Source organism: Passer montanus, unplaced genomic scaffold, assembly GCF_014805655.1.
Source record: "Passer montanus isolate IOZ18808 unplaced genomic scaffold, ASM1480565v1 scaffold1790, whole genome shotgun sequence".
Classification (NCBI taxonomy): Eukaryota; Metazoa; Chordata; class Aves; order Passeriformes; family Passeridae; genus Passer; species Passer montanus.
Window position 1 is genome coordinate 1,988 of NW_024365271.1, and position 1,548 is coordinate 3,535.

The 1,548-nt window shown below is 59.0% G+C and overlaps 1 protein-coding gene across 1 annotated transcript; it reads right to left on the minus strand.

The window, feature by feature from the left end:
• Positions 1-334: 334 nt before the first annotated feature.
• LOC120500207 (zinc finger protein 23-like) lies at positions 335-1,374 on the minus strand. The gene is given in 1 exon segment (XM_039704714.1): positions 335-1,374. A coding segment is annotated over 1 exon segment (579 nt). The 3' UTR covers positions 335-795.
• Positions 1,375-1,548: the final 174 nt, after the last annotated feature.

The following is a 1,548-nucleotide window of genomic DNA, read 5'->3' on the forward strand; positions in this document are numbered from 1 at the left end:
CATGTCCACGTCCTCCTGCATGGCCATGTCCCACCATGTTCTCATCCTTGGCCATGTCCTCATCCATGGCAATGTCCACATCCATGTCCATGTCCCACCATGTCCCCATGCACCACCATGTCCCACCATGCCCCCATCCATGACCACATCCCCATCCATGTCCATGTCCATGTCCATGTCCAGGTCCCACCATGTCCCCATCCATGGCCATGTCCGGGTCCAGGTCCCACCATGTCCCCATCCACGGCCATGTCCTCATCCACGGCCATGTCCCACCACATCCCCCACATCCACGTCCCCATGCCGCTGCCCCCCACGTGTCCCCACCCATGCCTCACATCAACATCTTTATTTCTACTTCAACTTCAGGGCTTTCAACGGGATGAACAGAAACCTTTTCATTTCAAAACCAAAACGAAAGGATTTACATGTCCCTGCTGCCAGAGCATCCACGGGCTTGGACGGGTGGGAAGAACCTTTTTTGGAGGAGTTTCCACCCCACTCTCTCCAAAATTCTGGGGTTTGCCCCAATCCCACTCCATTTCGCTGTGGAAGATGCCCGTGGGCCAGAAATAAATAAAACAATGGATTGATGTGGGAGAAGACCTCCGAGGTTATCCAGTGTTGCTTAAGACCACCACAAAACCGAAAAACTAAAATTTTTCTAGGGTCAGAAGTTGACAAATCCAGCTCTCCACAACGGATGCCTGATGTTGGACTGTGGATGTGCCCAGGTGACCACGGGGAGCCAGGGAAGACCAACAGGGATCAGGGATCACCGGGGCTCCCTGGGGATCATCCAGCGCGGATCCTCCCGTGGGGTTTGGAGCTGGAGCAGCGCACGGAGCTCTTCCCGCGCTCTGGGCACTCACGGCGCTGCCCTCAGTGGTACTTCCACTGGTGTCTGGCCAAGAGGGAGCTCGCCGAGAAGCTCTTCCCACACTGGGGACACTCACGGGGCCCCTGCCCGGAGTGGATGAGCCGGTGCTTGACCAGGTAGGTGTGGAGCTTGAAGCCCCGATTGCAGTCGGGGCAGCGGAAGGGCTTCTCCCCCGCGTGCGCGCTCTGGTGCCTCTGGAGCGTGGAGTTAACCCGAAACCTCTTCCCGCACAGCACGCACTCAAAGGGCTTCTCCCCGCAGTGGCTTTTCTGGTGGGAAGCCAGGCAGGACCTCGTGCTGAAGCTCTTCCCACACTGCCCACACTTGTAGGGCCTCTCCCCGGTGTGGCTCCTCTGGTGGCACACCAGGCCGGCGCTCGTCGTGAAGCTCTTGCCGCACTGCCCACACTCGTAGGGCCGTTCCCCCGTGTGGCTCCTCTGGTCCCCAGGCACGGGGTGACACCGTTTTGGGACAAAACACAGCAGTGCCACCATGGTGGGACAGAGGCTCACAAGGGGGTGGCCTTTGTCCCCAAGCTGTGGCACCGTTTTGGGACAAAACACAGCAGTGTCACCACGGTGGGACAGGTGGTGACAGAGGGGGTGGCCTTTGTCCCCAGCTGATCCTGTTCGGGCTCAGCAACCAGCTGGTGGTGGCCTTCAAGGAGG